Raw genomic sequence first — 1,398 nt, 5'->3', positions numbered from 1 at the left:
ACGGTTTGTCAAAGGATTGATCTCAACCCTGCAATAGGATCCGGGATTGCTTTCCAAAATGGCATCACGATACCACAACAACTGAGAATAGGAATTGCCATCATCACCATGGACATCTTTCCTCGCAACTCCCTTGCATACCAAGCACTTCTATATGAAATATCTAATCCAAATGAATGCTTAAAACGATCCATAATCTGTCTCGGCTTAAGAGTAGGATTCGCCTTCAACTCATTTGATATCTCTGATTTGACAACATGTGATCCTAAATGGCTACTTGTTTGCTCCCTCAAAACACCTTTACAGGTGTGATTGTTGTCTAATTCCTTTATGTAAAAGAAATCATTAACATTGCATTTCAGAGCACGTACATGCCACTTACAATATTCTGATTCTCTCTTAGCACATTCAGCAATTATCCACTGAGCATTATTCATTTTGAACTTGAAGGTAAATCCTAGTTCAATAGCATATTTGGTCAACTTTTGCCTAAACTTTAGAGCCCCCCCCTTCAAACTTCTGTCCCACATGCTTGATAAACCCTTGCCATTCATTAGTGAGGTAGATCCTAGCAGGCTCTGGCCTATAATGGCCTAAATACTCAGGTCCATCAACAATACTACTCGGAAGTACCGAAATAGACGATGAAAAGCAAGAATAGTCATCCGCATGTGTGACCACAGAAGAAACACTACTAGAACCACAATCTTTCACCAGAATGTCAACAGATTGCAACTTAAAATCATACATACACCTCCACATTAGTGTCAAATCCACATCATTCGATAAAACACAACTACTATACCCAGGAAAAGCATACCTCAAGTCAAACGATCCATGTTTCAAAGACTTGAAACCTAAACAAACCTCTCTCACTATATCACTGAATGAATGCTTGATATCCAGAAAGAACATAAAAGTCTCATCCATATATATGTACCTCGCATATGGTTGTGCATCCATGGCTATATGTCACTTCAAATTCATAATATAGGAAAAACAATAATCATATAATATGAAGGTGCTAGCACAGTTTGAGAAAGCTACTATCACATAATGGTAAAAACACTATAACAGTTACGAAAACATACTAAATGTAATAAAAAATATAAAAAAAGCAAAACAAGGTGATCCATTACACAAACACAGTCAACACAGAATTCTCATAATGCTTGAGTTCATTTCCTAAACAGTATGAGTAACTTTTATGAACTGCATTAGTATATTTCAGTGCACATGTAATCTAGCAAAATCGACAATTTCTAGCTATAAGATAAACATGATTTAGGTTGAGGAAAACATAATTGAATCCAATTGATGCTGTGAACGTTAAATCAAGCAAAACTAATCGATTGAAAAATTGAAAGCACAATATCAAATCAATTCACAACGAAATAT

At 35.8% G+C, this 1,398-nt stretch overlaps 1 protein-coding gene across 1 annotated transcript in view; it reads right to left on the bottom strand.

Moving 5' to 3' along the window:
• Positions 1 to 437, bottom strand: part of LOC101299742 — a 1,511-nt gene extending 1,074 nt beyond the window's left edge. The window contains exon 1 of the mRNA XM_004292369.1: positions 28 to 437. Coding sequence (XP_004292417.1) covers positions 28 to 437 — 410 coding nt within the window. The remainder of the gene's footprint in view (positions 1 to 27) is intronic.
• Positions 438 to 1,398: the final 961 nt, after the last annotated feature.

The sequence above is a fragment of the Fragaria vesca genome, linkage group LG2, assembly GCF_000184155.1.
Source record: "Fragaria vesca subsp. vesca linkage group LG2, FraVesHawaii_1.0, whole genome shotgun sequence".
NCBI classification, from domain to species: Eukaryota; Viridiplantae; Streptophyta; class Magnoliopsida; order Rosales; family Rosaceae; genus Fragaria; species Fragaria vesca.
The sequence above is the reverse complement of the archived record's forward strand: the minus strand, read 5'-3'. Positions and strand labels throughout refer to the sequence as shown.